At 44.0% G+C, this 20,480-nt stretch overlaps 1 protein-coding gene across 2 annotated transcripts in view; it reads right to left on the bottom strand.

Annotated features, from left to right (window-relative positions):
- Window positions 1-847: 847 nt before the first annotated feature.
- The window catches only part of LOC311233114 (uncharacterized protein), a 69,317-nt gene continuing 49,684 nt past the window's right edge, over window positions 848-20,480 (bottom strand). For both annotated transcript variants that reach the window (XM_084320003.1, XM_084320002.1), the window contains 2 exons: window positions 12,689-12,862; window positions 848-3,559 (listed from right to left, as the gene is read on the bottom strand). In XM_084320003.1, coding sequence (XP_084176129.1) covers window positions 2,243-3,559; window positions 12,689-12,862 — 1,491 coding nt within the window. In that variant the 3' untranslated portion in view covers window positions 848-2,242. The remainder of the gene's footprint in view (window positions 3,560-12,688; window positions 12,863-20,480) is intronic.

Genomic DNA, 20,480 nt, shown 5'->3' with positions numbered 1-20,480 from the left:
AAAGTAGACAACATGTTGTTTCTTGTGAAAGTTTATTTTTTTATCCAGAGCAAACTACCATGCTTCTAGAGCAGGGGTGGGCAATTATTTTTCCCAGGGGGCCGAATGAGCAACTGAAAATATGTTGGGGGGCTGGGCCAAAATTCCAAACTCAATTATGCATAATATACATTTTATTTCTATATAAAAAGCAGTAAATGGCATTGTTTTGACCCCTGGTAAGAGTGTATGTTATTATTTGGCAATTAAAAGGTGAGGTTAGCTTTCAAAAATATCATTTATTCAAATAGAATTTATTTCCAAAATGATAAACAAAATGTGAAACATTAATAACAAAGGGCATTTTGAGTTTCATATACTATTGAAACAAGGATTTTCTTAGCTTTCTTTTTTTTTTGATCTTTTTCCCCCTCCATTTTTCCTCCGATTTTCTCCCATCCCAATGTTAGTCGTATGCCAATTCCCAGTCCCTTCCTGGTCGCTGCGCACTTACCCCCCACAGTCAGATCATCTGGGAGAGTGGAGGCTACCACGTGCTTCCTCCGACACACGTCCAGCCAATCACCGCTTCTTTTCACCTGGCAGCGCGGATTCTCATCGAGAGGGCGTAGCGTGTGGGAGGACCACACTATCCCCCTCAAGTCCTATCCGCGCTTAGCAGGCGCCCCGACCGAACTGTAGGAGTCGCTGTTTACAACGACCCGGACCCACCCCGCCAGCTTCTCCCACCCTCTAATACAGCCAATTGTATTAGTGCAGACGGCCAGCCAAGCTGGTGACAACCCCGGAGCTGTGAGCTGGATTCGAACAGGTGAATCCAGCTCACAGCTCCGGGGTTGGTGACGAACGCAATCTCCGCTCGGCCACCTAACCGCCGATTTTCTTAGCTTTCTAAAGACATCACATCATCTTATAGCAAAAATAAACAAAACATGTCACTGAACTGTGTAAAGAAAAGTGTCCCAGTTTTGTAGCCTTTTTTACTTTACATGCCTATATTAAACATTTAATGTTTTCAGAACTGTGCAAAAAAAAGAAAAATAAATCAAGTGTCCCATTTCACTTGTTATATTTTCCACATTTTAGTGTTCTTCAGTTATTTTTTTTTCATTCAGTGTGAGAAATCCAGTCTCTGTTGAGCTTTAACAAGTCCATCAAAGTCAGGTTGCATGTCTGAGGTGGAGATGCGAAGCACAGCTGCCAGATGTTCATCAGTGAGAGGATCTGTACCTGGGCTTGGTAAACGTCATGACTGAGAATGTCTGTTCACATATGTAGGTGGATCCAAAGAGAACCAACATCTTCTGAGCATGTCTCCTAAGCGTATATTGTGCGTGTGAACGTTGACATGAAAAGAAAAAAGTTAAAAAAAAAGAAAAAAGAAATTAATTTTTTTTAAATTATCATGTAATCTTTCGCGGGCCGGTCAGAATCATCCCGCGGGCCGTACAATGCCCAGGTCTGTTCTAGAGCTTCTAGAAGTAAAAAAAGAAAAGTATCACAAATGTGACCATTAGGATTAAATGGGTTAAAGTTAAAAGTAGCTTTTCTTTTTCTTACATTACTGTAAGTATTTACGTTACTGTAAGTATTTAAATAAAATAATAAACAACAGTCTTTTGTCCAAAAAGGAATAGGAAGAAGCAATATGCTTATAACCCTAACCCTTAACGATCTTTCCAAACACTGTTACATTTTCCAACAGAATCATCTTTAAACTAAATCACTTGTTAATAAGCAAGTTATTTTACAATCAATAGGCTACTGTCCATCCAGTATTTTTTAGAAAGCAAAAGGTATATGCTGACTAGATCAGAACAAAAACTGCAACAAATACTTGAGTAAACACTTAATTACTTCCCACCACTGTGTTTAAAGGAACACGCTAACATTTTGGGAAATTAGGGAAGATGGGTATCGTTTCTTTCTGCGTCCTGCCCTGCTCTACCTAAGAGCCACCCCTCTAAACCACATGCAGTATTTCATGAGTCCTATTGCAAAGCTTACAGATGTCAAAGAATAATTGTGAGGGACGCAATCTTTCAAAACTTAAAAATGCATTGTTTTGCATCTATATTTAGCACATATTTGATCGAATCTCTATTGAAAATAATCAGGCATCCTTTGGGCCCTATGTGTTACCCATAAGGTTCCTCTTCTGTATGAATGTGCTGGTGTGTCTTTAAGCTGTCTGTCAGGGGCCAACAAGCTCTCATATCTACTGAAGCTCTTCTCACACTGGTCACTTCTCTCCTGTATGAATGCGCTGGTGACTCTTTAAGTTGTCAGACTGACTGAAGCTCTTCTCACACTGGTCACAGTGGTAGGGCTTCTCTCCTGTATGAATGCGCTGGTGTTTCTTCAAGTTGCCATAGGTACTGAAGCTCTTCTCACACTGGTCACAGTTGCATGGCTTCTCTCCTGTATGAATGCGCTGGTGTATCATTAACTCTCCAGAGGTCTTGAAGCTCTTCTCACACTGGTCACAGTTGTAGGGCTTCTCTCCTGTATGAATGCGCTGGTGACTCTTTAAGTTGCCAGACTGACTGAAGCTCTTCTCACACTGGTCACAGTGGTAGGGCTTCTCTCCTGTATGAATGCGCTGGTGTTTCTTCAAGTTGCCATAGGTACTGAAGCTCTTCTCACACTGGTCACAGTTGCATGGCTTCTCTCCTGTATGAATGCGCTGGTGTATCATTAACTCTCCAGAGGTCTTGAAGCTCTTCTCACACTGGTCACAGTTGTAGGGCTTCTCTCCTGTATGAATGCGCTGGTGGCTCTTTAAGTTGCCATAGGTCTTGAAGCTCTTCTCACACTGGTCACAGTTGTAGGGCTTCTCTCCTGTATGAATGCGCTGGTGTATCTTTATCTTGTCATATCTACTGAAGCTCTTCTCACACTGGTCACAGTTGCAGGGCTTCTCTCCTGTATGAATGCGCTGGTGTATCATTAACTCTCCAGAGGTCTTGAAGCTCTTCTCACACTGGTCACAGTTGTAGGGCTTCTCTCCTGTATGAAAGCGCTGGTGGCTCTTTAAGTTGCCATAGGTCTTGAAGCTCTTCTCACACTGGTCACAGTTGTAGGGCTTCTCTCCTGTATGAATGCGCTGGTGTATCTTTATGGTGTCATATCTACTGAAGCTCTTCTCACACTGGTCACAGCGGTAGGGCTTCTCTCCTGTATGAATACGCTGGTGTTTTCTTAAGTGTCCAGACTCACTGAAGCGCGCTCCACATTGGTCACAGTGGTAGGGCTTCTCTCCTGTATGAAAGCGCTGGTGTCTCTTTAAGGCTCCAGAGGTACTGAAGCGCTTCTCACACTGGTCACAGTAGTAAGGCTTCTCTCCTGTATGAATGCGCTGGTGTGTCTTTAAGTTGCCATAGGTCTTGAAGCTCTTCTCACACTGGTCACAGTTGTAGGGCTTCTCTCCTGTATGAATGCACTGGTGTTTTCGAAAAGCAGCCTTTTTGATGAAGCGCTTTCCACACTTGTCACAGCAGTGAGGCCTTGACTCATTCATATCTCTGCTTGTTGTTGGGGAGCAATGCAGCAATTGTACCTGGAGAAGAGAGAAGTACACCAATGAAGAGTTCAGATTTTGCATTCGTTCAGTTTGTATTTCTCAAGTTCTAAAAATGTTTTATGCTCCAAATGTAGTTGTTGATGTAAAAGTGAATCTGCTCCAAGGGCGGTTATTGAAACCTGGCAAACAGTTGGCTGCAATATGACATTGTGGTTGTATCTGTCCTTGTAAAAATATCATTATTGTTCCTAGTTTGTGTTGTTTTGGGAGCAATTAAGAGTACACAGACCACTAGTACAGATAATTCAGTCTGAAATTATATATTCAATGGAATGGATATTATATTAGCAATATCAATTACATGTCAATTAATCCATGTATTGATTAGCCAAAGAGTAGCCTATTGATCATTAGTTTGTAATATGTCTATCAGATCAAGATCATGAATTAAGATCACTTTTTGTCTGTTTCTTTCAAGTCTTATAGTATCCAGCATATTGCCACCCTATAACCTTTCAGTCTGCCCAGCACCAAGACAACTGTTGGCATTGCAGCCTTGATGCCTTTTTCTGTTGATTTGGTCATATCTGTCTGTCATAGTAGTCTTTAGTGGTCCGTCTTTGACCAATTCATTGACAATGTATGTCTTTACAGCTAAGATAGACCTATCAGAGGTTGTAATATTGTGAAGAGAATGAATGTAATATTTAATTGTGAAGAGAATTACGTCATTGCAGATGCTAGCAGTTAGCTGACCATTATTAACCCTTTCAGTGCCAACCAAGTAATATTACGTTTTTGCTCGCCAGCGGTTGAGTGCCAGCCACGTAATATTAAGTATTTTTAATAGTTTGTCGATTTTAATATCCTATTCAATGTCAGGGACCCGTATGTTGCCGTTAGAAGGCATACTGCGACTCTGAGGGTGCAGTACCGGCCAGATCCTCCCAGGTGGCAGTATCGAGAGTGCAGTAAACCCTGTTCCAGACCCTGTGTTACACTCAACTGTCTCCGGGTGCAGTTTTTCAGTAGAGGGAAGCCTAGAGGTTCAATCGATCGCATCCAAACGTCTACGGGACATCAGATGCATATGTTGCAGTGGGTTATGTCGTGGGCCAGATGGACAGCAGATGGACCAGATGGCGATCAAACAATTGGAATATTATTTTTGGAATACTCCCGATCACAGGTAAGGACTATCTGACGTCAATTTCAGCTTGATCGTGCAATGTTCTTATACACATACAGCTGATCATCGTTTTGTGTTCAAAGCGAATGCCGTTACTGGCAATCAAAGTATCAGAAATGACCCCCCCCCCCCCGCCTTTCATGCATTCATGATGAAACATAATACCTATTATATACATTTGATTAGGAAATAGTAGCGCGTCCAGGCAAGAAACGCCAACGCTTATAGTAGAATTCAAGTAGCGCCCTATTACTCACCTTTCCGGGAATTATCCTGGATCATTCTGAAATTATACTTATTTTCACCACGGGATAGCGCTTTAAAAAAAATTATTTTGGAAACATGTGGAAATAGGTAATGTAACTGTCTGACAAAATTAGAATTTTATTTTCAAACGTATTCAAGTATAAACATCATAACCATGTCACAACAGCAGTTATAATGTATATTATCATAAATACGTTAGTTTACCAATAGGTTAAAGTGTTATTAGTGCGATTTTAGTATTCGTTTTTGTGTTGTTGTGATCGCGAAAGTCGGCCATTTTGAATAAGCGACCGTCGGTAATTGTAGTCATTTTGACGCCATTTTGAAGATGACATCCAGAGCTTTCAATGAGTGTTGGAATAAAAAAAAATTAAAAATACACTTCCTAAAGGCCTCTAGGTGACTTCAAGCAAATTACTTCTGTATGAATTTTTTTAATATCTCTTATTACTCTGGATAATATACCACAAAACTGAACGTTATTGGCATATATTGGAGCGCAGTTAGTTTGTATCCGCTATTTTGAGCATTTAGCAACAACCAGATTTGAAATCAGTTTCAAAATGGCTGAACTCTTGCAAGAATAAGAAACCTACTGTACATACAGTAGATTTCATTATCTGTTCTTCATGCACAGCTGGTGATACTAAATCCAAATAGAACTTGCCCATTTAAAAGATAAGATTTGGCACAATCCATAAATGTGCTATAATAAGGTCTACTGTATATATTGCTCCACTTCTACAAGGTCTATTTGCATATTCTTGGTATCTAGGGACATCTATGGACCTCAGTGAATGTATTCCCAGTGTCAGAAATATTGTATCTATTACTAGGCTTGCTTAAATTGTGATGAAACAACGGGGAATATGAATTATGATTTGTCTTTGCATCTTTGACAGTGAATAACACCATGCTAATAATGACCAAACATTAAAAACTGCCACTGATCTCGTTCAGTACCTTCTTGAGATCATGTGTACAAAAGATATAAGGAAATGAATAAAGGGAAGATGATTAAACAGAAGGTTCTGTAGATACAGTACTGAATTCTCCCATCCGGACCAATGCAATTTGAAATATTATTATAGAATATAGAATAGCAGGCTTATAAATTACCTTATTATAGCCAATTCGCACATTTATATATATACATATTTTATCTTTCAAATGGCCAAGTTCAATTTGGATTTAGTATCACCAGGCGTGCATAAGAACAGATAATGAAATCTAGTGTAATCTACTGTACTTTTTTTTATTTTCACCACGGTGCAACAGTTTTGAAACAAATTTCAGATCTAATTATTGCTACATGCTAACAATAGGGAAGAGAAACTAACTGTGTTTCAATATTTGTCAAAAACATTACGTTTTGTGGTATATTATCCCGAATAATAAGAGTTATTAGAAAAATGCATACAGCACTATGAACCTTGAACCCCATAGATCCTTTCACAAAGTGTAGTTTTGAAAAATTCCAATGTAGATCCAGAGCTATGGATGTCCGCTACAAAATGGCTGCAAAAAAACTACAATTCCCACGATTGAAGGGTTTCCACCTTAACCTATTCCTAAACTAACGTATGGTTGATGATAATATACATTATAAATGCTGTTGTGACATGGTTATGATGTTTATACTTGAATATGTTTGACAAAAAAAAAAACGATACTTTTGTAGAACATTCTGGGGAGTAGAACATATTGATTTATGACATGATGTCATTTTGGGACCGGTACCGGTCCCGTCGGGTGGAAGAGGTTAAGAAATAAAGAACAATTTGGCATTTTATCGCACTTTAATCTTTGTGCACTCCAGACCCCGCAGAATGTTTCTCAGTGGACCAGTTCCAGGCATACCATTTATTCAGTTGCACAGCGTGCATTGAGAGAGAGTTAGAGCCAACATGGAAAAATCTGTTGAGACTGCGTTGCTTGGTACGTTGAATGGGATGTTTCGATATAAAAAACAACCAGATGGAAGTGTCGATAAGAGAATGGTAGCATGCACTTTGTGCAGCAAAGACTTTGCCCATCACCGGAGCATTTCTAGCCTACACTATCACCTAAATGCCAAACATGTTGGAGCTACCACAGAAGCTAAATCGAACACCGGTCAGGTTAACATTACCCAGAGTACAAGCAAGCAGGGTCGCCTAACCACACTAGACCAGATGACGGGATTCAGAGCAAAAATTTGTCAGACCAGGCGGCTGGGTAGCGCAGTGGAGAATGCACTCGCCTACCACTGCAGAGACTCTGGGATCGAATCCCGCTGTCAGCGGTACCTCCGGCTTGGTCAGTCGTCCCTACTAACCAGGGAGCGAAATTAACTTTTTGACTCACCGGCCAGTGGCGGGTAGATGGGAAGAATCTACCCGCCAAGCATATTTCTTACCTGCCAAATTTTTTTTGATTAAAAAAAAAAATATATATATATATATATTTTATATACTTTTTTTTTTAAAATAAAATATATATTATATAATCATACTTGTAGTTGTATTATCTGCGAGACATCGCCACCACGCAATAAGTCAAAATGCTCGCTATCTGCAAACAGCTCCACTGTCTGTGTGTATACTTGAGTAGCCTCCAGCTCCAGCAAGGATTCTCCGGCCCTGCAGCTAGACCCTATATTCAGCTAGACCCTACATTCAGCATGCAAGGATTCTCCGGCGATGCAGCTGGACCCTATTGGTATAACGTTACTGTTCTTTTGTCAAATCACATTCAACATGCCCTCAGCTAGAATACGCATTCAATCAATGTTATAAGACATTGATATCAGGAGCTATCTGTAGCTACTGCTAGCCCGGTAGATAACGTTAAGACAATTTAGTTTACTGGGACAGATAGATCTAACGTGAGCTAGCTAACGTGAGCTAGCTAACGTGAGCTAGCTAACGAGGGAACGGAGGTATTATGCATTCGAGTCGACTATTGCTGGAGCATTTGTTGATATCAGCAGCTATCAGTAGCTAGCCAGCTAGATACCGTTAGACAATGCCTTGTCATGTATTAAACTAAAAGTGAATAGTTGACTGGGTCATTGTTTAAACAGTAACGGTAGCTCATGGAGGTCCGCTCTTCTAGACTAGAGCAGACTGCCTCTGTGTTGACACGAGCACTGCAAGCAGAAGCCCTTAGCCAATAGTATCCCGCTGCAGGGCTGGGCGGATATGACTCGTTGCCACGGTTTCTTTCAAAATAAGAGTATCATACGAACCTAATGTTGCTAACTGCCGGAGCCATCGATATTATGACTGGAGATGCGCTTGGGGCGGAAATGAGACCCGCACAGATTTTCAAAATAAGAGTATCGTTATGAACTTGATTGATTACACGCCACACGGCGGGCAGCCCTCTAAGTGTCAAGCGCCAAAGGTAAAAACTGAGCGCCCCTGGCGGGTGGCGGGCTTTAGTTTCGGTCCCTGCTACTAACACAATTGGCAGTGTTAGTGGGTGGGAAGCCGGCGGGGTATGTGTGTCCTGGTTGTTGTAAACTGCGGTTCCTACTGGTCGGTCGCGGCGCCTGTTCAGCAGGGAAGGGATTGGGGGGAAATAGTGTGAACCTCCGCACGCATTACATTCCCCCAGTGAGAGTCCTCGCTGTCAGGTGAAAAGAAGCGGCTGGGGGTGGGGCGGTTAGGTGGCGTAGCGGAGATTGCGTTCGTCACCAACCCCGGAGCTGTGAGCTGGATTCGCCTGTTCGAATCCAGCTCACAGCTCCGGGGTTGTCACCAGCTTGGCTGGCCGTTCACACTAATACAATTGGCTGTATTAGAGGGTGGGAGAAGCTGGCGGGGCGGGTCCGGGTCGTTGTAAACAGCGACTCCTACAGTTCGGTCGGGGCGCCTGCTAAGCGCGGATAGGACCTGAGGGGGATAGTGTGATCCTTCCACACGCTACACCCTCTCAGGGAGGATCCGCGCTGCCAGGTGAAAAGAAGCGGTTGATTGGCTGGACGTGTGTCAGAGGAAGCACGTGATAGCCTCCACTCTCCCAGATGATCTGACTGTGGGGGGTAAGTGCGCAGCGACCAGGAAGGGGATTGGGAATTGGCATACGACTAACATTGGGATGGGAGAAAATCGGAGGAAAATGGAGGGGGAAAAAGATCAATAATAAAAAAAAAAAAAAAAAAAACGGCTGGCTGACTCCACATGTATCGGAGGAGGCATGTGGTAGTTCTACACCAGGGGTCTCAAACTCAATTTACCTGGGGGCCGCTGGAGGTAGAGTCTGGGTGAGGCTGGGCCGCATCAAATATTCCACAAAAAAAGAGTTTCAAGTATTCAAAAAAAAAGTACAAACTGATCCAATCTTCTCAATATTTAGCAATAACATTTCAGAACATTAACGGTTCTTCAGAACATGAACGGTTCTTCAGAACATAGGCTTCTCAGTGGTGTCAGTGGACTCATCCACATGCAGCTATGGAAATGCACTGTGCATCTTTTTTTATTCTATCACAAAGCTGTTTAATCAAATCACCAGCCAGTATTTCAGTTATTCTGGTTGCTGTGCGATCTGAGGGGGATTTGCTTTTGTTTGCCTTCAAACATGGTCTCCATCACTTCAGTCATACATTATTTTATTATGTATGCATCAGAGAGAGAGAATGGCTTATTTTTCTGTTGCCTGCTGGCGAAACTAGCTACATTTATCTCACAGAGATAAAACTGTTAAATGTATTATTATTATGTGCGCCCTTACTCATTTGTGTTCTACAGAGGGCGATGTAGTATGTCCAGTACATGACGTCACTGACGTCTCCTTCACATTCCTGTTCCGGTCTATTATTTGTTATTGATTGTTGTTGATATATATATAGCGGCACCACGACCGCGTTTCGCCTGAGAAATAAATATGCCTACGAGGCTAAAGATGATCTGAGTCAACCGAGTTCCATTCAATCGCCACTGCAACGCACTCCGTTTAACAAAAACTGGGAGCGAGGCTACTGTAGATGCGCTGTCAACTCTCTGCTCTGACTGAAGAGACGACACGCATTCCGTGAAGACCCGCCCTACTCTGCCTCTGATTCGCAGACTGTGGGTGGGGGGGAGAAACTCTGACGGGACGCTGAATGTGATTGGACCAGACCCGTACACAGACAGACAGTGGCAGTGCAGCACTGCTCGCAGAGGAGATAGCGAGGATGCATTTGCCTGCCACTTTACTTGATATCACTCCGGAATCACGTTTCAACCAAGTCACTAACGTAACGTTGCTGTCATGAGCCTGCGCTAAGTGATCAAATAAATAAAACTTCTAACTTGCGCAACGACTCGGCAACAAGTTGCGCGCGGGCCGCATTAACACTAAACTTTGATGTCAAGTAGGGGGCCGCAAAATATCATCCCGCGGGCCGCAATTGGCCCGCGAGTTTGAGACCCCTGTTCTACACCCTCCCTAGGCCGACAGTGGGGCAATGCACGCAACGACCAGGAAGGGAATTGGCATAACGAATACAAAAAAAATAACAGAAAAAGTGAGAACAAAAATATTATAAGAAAAATATATATATATATAATTTGTAAAAATAAATAAAATTGTCAGACCAAGTGTAACAAATGAACTAACTCACTGCTGGATTGCCGTGGACTGTAGACCACTTTCGGTGGTCGAAGATAAGGGGCTAGAAAATGTGCTGCAGATGGCATCGTCTGACACAACATATAAATTGCCGTGCAGAAAGACAATGTCCAAGAGAATACAGCAGCTTTATGAACACTGAAAAAGAAGCAAAAGAGTGTGTTGCTCTGACTGGGGATCACTGGACCTCGGTGAGCAATTCAAAGTACATCGGTGTGACTGCACACATGATTGACAGGGAATGGCATCTTCAGTCATTTGCCTTAACATCCAGAAAACAAACAGATGATCTTCTGTCTGTGGCAGAGGCCTGGGACGTCCAACAAAAGGTCACCACACTCGGAACAAACAGCGCCCTAACCATGATCACTGCAGCAAGACAGCTAACTTTCCAGCACATGCCGTGTGTTGCTCACATGTTGCAGAGGGCCATCACTGTTTGCCTTGGTGACAGCAGGTCCTCTGACCAGCTCCTCTTGGCCGTTCCAAACTCCAGGCTGAAGCTTAGGGGGGACCGTGCTTTTGCAGTGGCAGCCCCAAAGCTCTGGAATGAGCTGCCACTGCATGTTAGGCAGGCCCCCACTCTGCAGGTGTTTAAATCACGCCTCAAAACACACTTATTTGCTCTGGCTTTTGTTTTTTAAACCGTTTTTGAGAGATTGGCCTTTTTTATGTGACACATTGTATTGTTTTATTATGTGCTTTTATTAAATTTGTATGTTTTATCCTATGTTTCTGGACTTGTACAGCACTTTGGTCAACTTTGTTGTTTTAAATGTGCTATATAAATAAAGTGGATTGGATTGGCAAAGTGTTGCAAGATTGTAAGTCACTTTAAACACAGCCCTGCCAATATGGATTAACTACACCAGCAGCAAACCGTACTTGGGCAGGAAAGAGCCACTGATACAGTTTCCACAAGGTGGAATTCAACACCCTTTATGATCTCTAGTCTCCTGAAGAACCAAGAGGCTGTGAAGGCTACTCTAACCAACCAGAGGCACAAGCTAACCATGTTGACTACAGCAGAGTGGGGAAAAAACCCAGAAGCTGGAGACCCTCCTTGAACCATGCAGGTAAACAAAAAACAAAAACCCACCTACAACAACAACAACAACAACTGTTTTACAAGATGGAGACCCCCGTGGCTGATGTCTTTGCGTCGTCCTCCTGACAAGTACAATACACCATCCAACCAGAGTGGATAAAGAAATGCTCCAGAAATAAATATGCATGGAGAAAAGCTTAGTGAGCCTCCACGCGCAAGCACACACACACAGATGTATTGTACACAGGGTTTCCGTTGTCCGGTAATTACCGTTTTTTTTACCGGGGAAATCTGTTGAAGTCCGACATATTTAAATATAGGATCTTAGTTGTATCCTTCTGTTCCCCGTTGGAAGGGTGAGGAGTAATGGCTCTCCTAGTGAGAGGGCTCCCCCTAGTGGCAAAGTGCGCACTATTTAAGTCCAACATTCGTTCTGTGGATGGCCTCAGAGCTCCCGGTCAATGTTCTGAATCCGTCTTTCTTATGCTCATGTTCATTTGTATTGTGTGTCACGTATAAACCTGTAGTTCCTTCATACCAGTCCAGCAGGCAGGCCAAGGTACGGTGGAGTGTCCTACTCAGGACGGGCGGTCATACCGGCCGTCGAAAACCGCGGCCTACCAGTGCTCCAACTCAATGTCGAGGGCCTCACCAGCGCCAAACTCGAGATTGTACGTCACCTGGCTGATTCCAATGGGGCAGCGGTGGTGCTATTGACCACATCCTGACCATCTGCCCCCTATACAAACCACCCTCGGAAGCCAGCCTCTTTGATGTGGGACCAGAGTTAAGGGCATGGCTACAAGATACAGAGTTGGACCTCTGACGTTACACGAAAGAAGTGTATTATTCCCCAATATGTTTCCTAATCAGCGTGTCCCTTTTTAAAATAAATTTCAAATAGTTTGTCTGTAACGTGTGTATTGTAAATCATAGTGTTAATTATTCCCAATTCTGGTGTTATAGTTTTATACTTCTTGGGGTAACTGTTCAATTATCTTTCCTCTGTTGCATCTATTCTCATCCCCAGGTCCCCTGTGTGTATGCTTGTATTGGGTACTTTTCCACGTTGATTTTGTCTTGTATCTTTATTCGGATCACCGTGGTCCTTCATGCCCCTTTCTCGTGTCCCTTTGTCGTTCTTCATAGTTGATCTGCTTTGAATCGGTTCAGGTCCCCTCTTTTCCTCCTCCCGTCCTCCTCTCCTTGTCCTCGTCTCTCGGTTCTGGTCCACCTGTGCACACACAAACACACAGATGTATTGTACACAGGGTTTCCGTTGTCCGGTAATTAACGTTTTTTTTACCGGGGAAATCTGTTGAAGTCCGACATATTTAAATATCTCCGGTCATAATGTCCTGTGAAAATAATTCCCTCGTGACCTGTGGTTTGCTGATGAGAATGGCGGGGCGGGAGCTTGTTGCTGGATTAGCGAGAAGCATGCAACTGCAGAGCCGCAGAGCTCACAGTGCAATACTCCAATTCAGCCATTGGCAATTCAGCCATTGGGTGGGTGGCGCTGCTGAGCGGTCCCCAGACCGGACCTGATAGCGCCGCTGGCTCTGCGGTTGCATACTCCTGCATTATAAAAAAATTATATTGGGATTAGTTTTTATCGCTTCGTTGGGAGGTGGAGATTGTCATTGGTTTCAGCGATCACGCAACGTTGAACCCCACGATAATGTTGCTGTCTCTCTCTGCCAAATTTCTCAGTTCTTCGCTTGATATAATTAATACAAATGTCCAGAATAACGGAATTCGTTAGCTCATAAAAATGTGATAACAGACTGCTGTGTAATGTCTGGCCGACTGCCCACAGACACCTATTTGATTTCAAGTCAGCAGCAGCACGGAGTCTCGAGGGACTTATTTTATTTAGAATATATTAATGACTGTATACGCAAAAGTAGCCTAGTTTTAAGTTAAAATATTATAAATCTACATGCCTTGAGGATGTCATTCTTTATATAGCCTGCCTATCAATTGTTTTTAAGCTCAATAAACTGACTGGAATTTCTCACATTTGTCCGGGAGATTGAAATCTTCCAGGACACGGAGACCGGCCCCAATATTTTCTAACGGAAGCCTTGATTGTACACGTTCTAAATTAATCATTCCAGCAAAGTAGGCTTCTATTATTTGAATTACTTGTTTTATTGGGTATCATAGTAGCACATCCTACTGTAGAACATGACATATTAGCATGACATCTGATTTCTTCATGCCAATATTAAACGACTGCGCAATTGGCTTTTATTTTTATTTTTTTACTTACATTTCTATCCACATTTACAGACATACAACACTTAGACAATACCTACAATAACATCAATAACACAACAGTATACAAACATGGGCCCCTTGAATTAATATGGCTACGTTCAGCCACCCAGACCCCCATAAGAGGGGCCGCCCCCTCCCGCCATTCACCCCTAGAAATAGGGCTCCCCATATCCCAGGTCCGTCCCACGCGCGTCTATACTTTCCACAAGCAAATTGTCCTTCCGCGTTCCCGTTTTGCGCTCTGATTGGCTGCGCTCCTACGCTATTACGCCCCCCTTATCTACGCCAGCTATCTACGTAAGTAGAGAGTCGGCATTACACTCAACCGATTCATTCAACACAATACACCATCCAACCAGAGTGGGAGCGCACACACAAAAGCACACACGCATGATATCCGATTTATTAATGCCAAATAATGGACGACGACCGCAATTGGCACTTGAAAAGTGTAAATGATGGATTAGTCAGTAACAATTCATGACAGCTTGTATAGCTCAACTGGTTAGTGCCCTGCCTGTGGACCATATGGTCCCCGGTTCGAATCTCTTGCTTACTTTCCCCCCCCCCGTAACGTTAAATAATCTATCCACTCTGGTGTCCCAAAAAGGACAATAACACCACCTTATGCATACTGCACCTTATGTGAATACTGTGATACTGTGAATACTGTATATTTCAGTTGGTTAGATAGTCAATTCTATTGACTTATTTGTTTACACTGCTTGTGTTGTTTTCACTACCTGTGTACCCCCCCCCCCCCATGCTGCTATGATGCCTGAATTACCCCAAGGGGATCAATAAAGGAATATCTTATCTTATCAACCAGAGTGGATAAATTAACGTTACAGACAAAAAAGAAGTATCCAAGAGATTCGAACCGGGGACCATATGGTCCACAGGCAGGGGACTAACCAGTTGAGCTATACAAGCTAAACAAGCTATACAAGCAATTGTTACTAACTAATCCATCATTTACACTTTTCAAGTGCCAATTGCGGTCGTCATCCATTATTTGGCATTAATAAATCAGATATCATGCGTGTGTGCTTTTGTGTGTGCGCTCTCGCGCTGACTCGTTAAGCCTTTCCCTACGCATATTCATTTCTGGAGCATTTCTTTATCCACTCTGGCCTGATGGTGTATTGTACTCGCAAATCGCTTCCTGTTGAATGAATCGGTTGAGTGCAATGGCGACTCTACTTACGAGGGGGGCGTAATAGCGTAGCCAATCAGAGCGCAAAACGGGAACGCGGAAGGACAGGTTGCTTGTGGAAAGTATAGACTCGTCCCACACGGGGCCGAGCACTCAGCGACAGGGGTCCCTTGAATTTAATTGGGCCAGGCTCAGTAGAGGAGCGAGGGGTGGTAATCCCCCCCACCAAGCCAAGCCCGCTACCTCCGATGTCACCAAGCACCCCACCCCACGCACAACGACCCCACAACATTCAAGACCCCCCTCTCCCGGGCCAAACCGCGGAAACGATGGCCCCCCCCCCCCCGACATTCCCCCCTCTGAGTTAAGCCCATAGAACTCCCCCATATCCCCCAATAAACTCTGTTGAAATATTTTCACTGTGCTCCTAAATATTTTTGGGTGCTCCTTGCTTGCTTGTTGTGGTTCTCGCAAGCAGATCAATGGCGGCATGCCCGGAAGTAGAAAATGAATAAACGCTTGCCGATTGGTGGTAAGAACAGCAGGAGGTGGGTGCTAGCGGTGTGACGTAATTGGCCGAATCGACTGTCAATCAAAATGGTTCTATTGCATTGGTTGAGAGCGCTGGTTGAGAGAATAGTATCCATCTGCAGGCCGCCAGACGATACTGGGAGAGGGATAGTGCTACATGGCATGGTGGAATTAATACCATAAACATATTTCTTGATGTTTCCTTTTTTTAAGTAAGTAAAGAGGCCTACAAATACAAACATACACATACAAATATACAGTAGTTTCATTAAAAAAAAAAGTACAAAAAAAAATATAAAAAAATATATATAAAAAAAATTACAAATACTTATTTTTTGCCACAAATATCGGTATCGGCCGATTGTGTTAGTTGAACAATCGGTATCGGTAGCCAATTTTCATATCGGTGCATCCCTATATGCAGGGTCTCCCCCCCCCCCCCAAATTAAATAATTTCAGGTAACTAACATTACATATCTCTTGTGTCGTTGAATTAACACAACATTATGCAAACTTTTGACAATAAAAGTATGCATTGATGTGTTAATTTCATTGGATGCATTCAACAAGGCTTTCTAAATGTAAACATTATCTGTGCATCTCCCCTTTTCTTTTCACTTTCCCTTTCTCCCTCTCTCTTTCCTTCTCTCCCTTATTTATTATAATTTTCCTTGTATACTATTGCTACTGTAATTTCTTTATTTTATTTACTTGTGCATGTAATAATAATAATAATAATACATCTATTTTATATAGCGCTTTTCCAGGTGCTCAAAGACGCTTTACATGGGCAGGAGAGACAAACTATGGCAAAACAAAAAACAGAACAAAACGGAACAAAATAATACATGACAAAATAAAATAAAATAAAACCGACAGAATTAGAGGTCAAAAGCAAGATTGAAAAGGTGAGTTTTGAGGGCTGATTTAAAGGATGTCAGGGTGTTTGCATCACGGATATGGCTGGGGAGGGCATTCCAGAGGGAGGGGGCAGCAGCAGCAAAGGCCCTGTCGCCCCAGGTCCGGAGCTTGGTCGTGGGAGGTGTTAGGAGGTTGGCATCTGCAGACCTAAGGCGACGGGTGGGCGTGTGACGGTGGAGGAGGTCGGACAGGTAGGGAGGGGCAAGGATGTTGAGGGCTTTAAATGTGATGAGTAGTATTTTAAAATGTATCCTGTATTTGATTGGAAGCCAGTGGAGGTCGTGGAGGACAGGGGTGATGTGATCAGAGTGACGGGTGGAGGTGAGCATGCGGGCAGCAGAGTTTTGGACATATTGGAGTTTATTGAGAATAGTGTTTGGTGAGCCGTAGAGGATGCTGTTGCAGTAATCTAGTCTTGATGATATGAATGCATGAACCAGTGTTTCAGCAGCGGAGAGTGATAGGGAGGGGCGAAGACGAGCAATGTTCCGGAGGTGATAGAAGGCCGATTTGGTTATGTGGTTCACATGGGGGAGGAAAGAAAGGGTGGAGTCCAGGATGATGCCAAGGTTACGGACGTGAGTGGAGGGGGTGACAATGGTACCATCAATATTTAGGGTGAAATCCTGGGTGTGGCTGGTGAGGGATTTTGGACCGATAATGATGATTTCTGATTTATTGCAGTTTAATTTGAGAAAGTTATTTTGCATCCATGTTTTGATGTCTGTGAGGCAGGTGCTGAGGGTGGAGAGAGTGGCTGGAGTGATAGTGTTGGTGGAGAGGTAGAGCTGAGTAATAATAATAATAATGGATTGGATTTATATAGCGCTCTTCGTGACACCCCAGAGACCCCAGAGCGCTTACAGAGTCCATTATTCGTTCATACACAGTCATACCGGTGGTGGTAAACTACAATTGCAGCCAGAGCTGCCCTGAGGCAGACTCACGGAAGCGTGGCGAATAATCAACGCCTACGGCCCCTCCGACCACCACCAACATTCATTCACATGCATACACATTCATACGAGGCAAGTAGGTTAAGTGTCTTGCCCAAGGACACAACGGCAGTGGGATGGACATGGGCTTGAGCGGGATTCGAACCACCAACCCTTCGATCATTGGACGACCCGCTCTACCCCTGAGCCACGCCGCCTGCATAACAGTGAACTCAGTGAACTCATAGCAGAGTGTCGTCTGCATAACAGTGAAAACGCAGGCCATGTTGGCGGAGAATCAGACCAAGTGGAAGGATGTAGAGGATGAAGAGCAGGGGACCAAGTACTGAGCCTTGGGGGACACCATGAGTGATGGGGGCAGTGGGGGATTTGCAGTTGTTGATAGAGATGAATTGGTGCCTGTGTGAGAGGTATGATTGGAGCAAGGTGAGGGGGATTCCGGAGATGCCAACGGAGGACTGGAGACGAGTGATGAGGATGGGGTGACTGATGGTGTCAAAAGCAGCGCTGAGGTCTAGGAGAATGAGGATGGAGAGGGAACCAGAGTCGGCAGAGAGGAGTATGTCGTTGGTGACCTTTAGAAGAGCAGTTTCGGTGCCGTGTTTGGTGCGGAATCCGGATTGAAATGTATCATAAAGGTTATTGTTGTCGAGGTAGGATTTTAATTGGGAGGCAATGGCTCGCTCAATTATTTTTGAGAGGAAGGGGAGGTTGGAAATGGGGCGGAAATTATCAAGGGTTTCAGGGTTGAGACCGGGTTTTTTTAGTAAGGGGGTGACAGAAGCAATTTTGAGGGCGGGGGGAAATAGGCCAGTGGTCAGAGAGGAGTTTACGATGGGAGGTGATTAGGGGAGAAAGGGCAGGGAGACAAGCCTTGACTAGGATGGAGGGGATAGGGTCCAGGATGCAGGTTGAAGTTTTCATTGTAGAGAGAATGGAGGATAGGTCCGATGCGGTGATTTCAGTGAAGGATGTAAAAGGGGGGTTGGGCGGTGGAGGGGGGGTTGAATCCGGAGGGGAGATAGTGTTGGCGGAGGCAATTGTTAGTTGGGTGTGGATTTTGTCAATTTTTGTTTGGAGATGTGACAGATAGGAGACACATTTACTGACAGTGAAGGAACAGGAGATTGTGTCAGAGGGTTTAAGAAGTGTGTTGATGGTGGAAAACAGAGTCCTGGGGTTGTTGCTGCCAGACTGTATGATAGCGGAGTAGTGGGAGGAGCGTGCAGAGTTGAGGGCGTCTTTGTAGAGCTGTTGATGTTGTCTGTAGGCCTCTTTATGGACAGTGAGACCGGTTTTATTGGATAGCCGTTCGAGCTGGCGGCCCTTGGATTTAAGGTGGTGTAGGTGATCGGTGTACCAGGGGGCGGAGTGAGTGAAGGAGACAGACTTGGTTTTGATTGGGGCGAGCTGATTGAGACAGGAGGAGAGAGTGTTGTTGTAGATGTTGACCAGGTCTGTAGGGGAGCCATGCTGTAAGAGGGAGGCATCAGGGATAGTGTCAGTCAGTAGGGAGGAGAGAGAGGAGGGGTGGATGGATTTGAGATTACGGAATGTTATGGAACGCATCTGCTTGATTGGGGGAGTAGGGATGAGAATGTCCATGGTGATAGCCAGATGATCAGAGATGGTGAGGTCGGAGCAGGTGAGATTACTGATGGAGATGCCAGATGTGCAGACCAGATCCAGTGTGTGACCTTTTTTTTTTTTTTTTACTTAATTTTTTAGCGTTTATCGCTTTCCTGGTCAAGCATGACCGACAGTTGCAGGGTGAAACGGGAGAGAGAGCAGGGGGAGACATTCGGCAAATGACGGCGGGTCCGGGAATCAACCAGATCGGAGTCAACCAGATCCGTGACGCAGCACGGAGTCCCGCGCGAGCGCGGTAACATGGTGTGCTACTGGAGCACCCCGTGTGACCTTTCTTATGAGTGGGAAAATCAACATGCTGGGTGAGATTAAAAAAGTTTAAAATGTCCAGGAATTCTGTCGAGGTTTTGGAGTCCGAAGTATCAACATGAATGTTGAAATCACCGATTAAAAGGATGGATGGAGAGATAGCACAGAGTTGTGTCAGGAATTCAGACAGGTCAGAGGGGAAGGTTGGGTTTGGTTTGGGGGGCCGGTAAATGACTGCAGTGACTAGGGGTTTGGGACCAGACAGTTTAAAAGCAAGGTGTTCAAATGAGGAGGCAGCCGGGATGGTAATATTGCTTGTGTCAATGCTTCTTTTGTGGAATGTGGCTATTCCACCTCCACGCCTGTGGAGGCGTGGTTTGACCATGTAGGAGTAGCCGTCAGGGGTAATAATCCAGGGGTTTTTGCCATGTTTCCGTTAAGCAAAGACAGTCCAGGTTATTGTCAATAATGAATTCATTGAGTAGAGGGGCTTTATCTTTATTTAGTGATCGGGTGTTAAACAGAGCAAATTTGAGATGTGGTTGGATTTGGTCAGACTGGTGTGCTTTGGGAAGGGGGCGGAAACAGACAGAACGCACATGTGGGTTGTTTTGATGACGTAATGTTGTTGAGGAAATGCGCTGGGGAGACCAGAGCGTGGGATGTGATTGGAGTCAGACCGGGAGTAAACAAACTTTCTCCGGGAGGATCGGTGGATGTAGCGAGGGCGATGCAGGAGTCCAAGTGTTTTGATGACTGAGAGGCACGGAGGAGCGCTGACATTATTGAGTTGGAGTAGTTGTGAAACGGAGTATTTCAGAGACATGCCAACTGGGAAGGATGTAATGTTGAATCCGTTGTCAGTCGGTCGCCAATGACTTGATGACCAGAGAAGACATGCCAGACAAAACGAGATGGTCCACAGCATGATAGAAGATCCGTGATAGTGGTATGTACATAACCTTGTTTTTGTTGCAGTTCCCTCAAAGGCTTTAGCTTTTTGGTAAGGGTGCTTTTGTATATAAGAATGTGTTCTTACTCGCTTGCCTGGGTAAATAAAGGTTAAATTTAATTAATTTTATTTTATTTTTTTGAAAACCGATACA

The sequence above is a fragment of the Notolepis coatsorum genome (assembly GCF_963971535.1).
Source record: "Notolepis coatsorum genome assembly, chromosome: 8".
Lineage (NCBI taxonomy): Eukaryota > Metazoa > Chordata > Actinopteri > Aulopiformes > Paralepididae > Notolepis > Notolepis coatsorum.
The sequence above is the reverse complement of the archived record's forward strand: the minus strand, read 5'-3'. Positions and strand labels throughout refer to the sequence as shown.